Raw genomic sequence first — 1440 nt, forward strand, 5'->3', positions numbered from 1 at the left:
ACCCTGATGATGATGACGATGATGATGATGTTGTTATTGATGATGATGATGATGATGACGACGACGATGGCGATGATGATGATGAGTATAGTCACACGGAGTTTAATGAAATGTTCGTAGCCAGGCATGAACCCTATTCAGCGACACTTACGCAATTGATTGTGCTGCATAGGGCTAGCAGGAATGTTAAAAATGAAACTTTTTTGTTCCATAAATCTTTCATTTGTTTATTCATTCGTTCGTTCGTTCGTTCATTTATTCATTCATTCATTCATTCATTCATTCATTCATTCATTCGTTCGTTCGTTCGTTCGTTCGTTCGTTCGTTCGTTCGTTAGTTAGCTAGTTCGCTCGTTCGTTCTTTTGTTCGTTCATTCGTTCGTCCATGCATTCTTTCATTTTTTTCATTCATTCATCCAGGTCGTCACCTCTGGGTCCTCGCCATGGGTCAGTCACCGAGGGAGCACGTGGAACTGAGGCCAGAGGTCAAATTTATAGGAAATATACACGGAAATGAAGTGATTATTACTATTATTGTTATTCTTATTATTACTATTATTATTATTATTACTATTATTATTATTATTACTATTATTATTATTATTATTATTATTATTACTATTGTTATTGTTATTATTATTATTACTATTACTATTGTTATTATTACGTTGGCGTGCTATCCTGAGGTCAGTAGTCTGGATCGATAGATTGACTTCCGGTTGTTTACGCCATGCTATGGCTATGACGTCACGTTAAAACAAGTGACGTACTGACAACCATTGTGGACAATAATGATTACTACGATGATGATGATGACGACGATGATGATGATGATTATGATGATGACGACGACGATGATGATGAGGACGATGGTGGCGATGCATAACTCTGTCTTGCATGTAATCCGTATGGCTTAATAAGATTTATATTATGATGTTGATGTTGAAGAGTTTGAGATGATGATGGGGATGATGATGTTGATGATGATGGTGATGATGGTGATGATGGTGATGATGATAGTGATGATGATGGTGATGATGATGGTGATGATGATGGTGATGATGGTGAATACCTTGACTGTGAGGTTGATTGAGGATTGTGATTTTCATCCGTTTTCATTTAATGTTCTAAAAACAATTTCGTTCGTTTGACCATTCATTAATTTTATCATTCACTCATTAGCTCATTCATTCATTTATTTATTCATTCATTCGTGTGATTGTTCGTTCATTCATTTATTCCTTCATTCATTCGTTCGTTCGTTCGTTCGTTCGTTCGTTTGCACCTTTATCCATTCATTCCTTCGGCTTATTTTTTTTCTATTCAATTACTCATTTCTTGGCAACTACTCTTAAACTATTTAATTAAAATTTTGCTCAATCGTCTAGAGTAGATCGATTGATTGATTGGTTGACTGGTTGACTGGTTGATTGGTTGATT

The 1440-nt window shown here is 35.6% G+C and overlaps 1 protein-coding gene across 1 annotated transcript in view; it reads left to right on the forward strand.

Annotated features, from left to right (window-relative positions):
- HELRODRAFT_194815 (hypothetical protein) overlaps window positions 1-1440 on the forward strand; it is a gene marked incomplete at both ends in the record, with an annotated part of 17601 nt that overhangs the window by 326 nt on the left and 15835 nt on the right. The window contains one exon of the mRNA XM_009012255.1: window positions 421-485. Coding sequence (XP_009010503.1) covers window positions 421-485 — 65 coding nt within the window. The remainder of the gene's footprint in view (window positions 1-420; window positions 486-1440) is intronic.

The sequence above is a fragment of the Helobdella robusta genome, assembly GCF_000326865.2.
Source record: "Helobdella robusta unplaced genomic scaffold HELROscaffold_101, whole genome shotgun sequence".
NCBI classification, from domain to species: Eukaryota; Metazoa; Annelida; class Clitellata; order Rhynchobdellida; family Glossiphoniidae; genus Helobdella; species Helobdella robusta.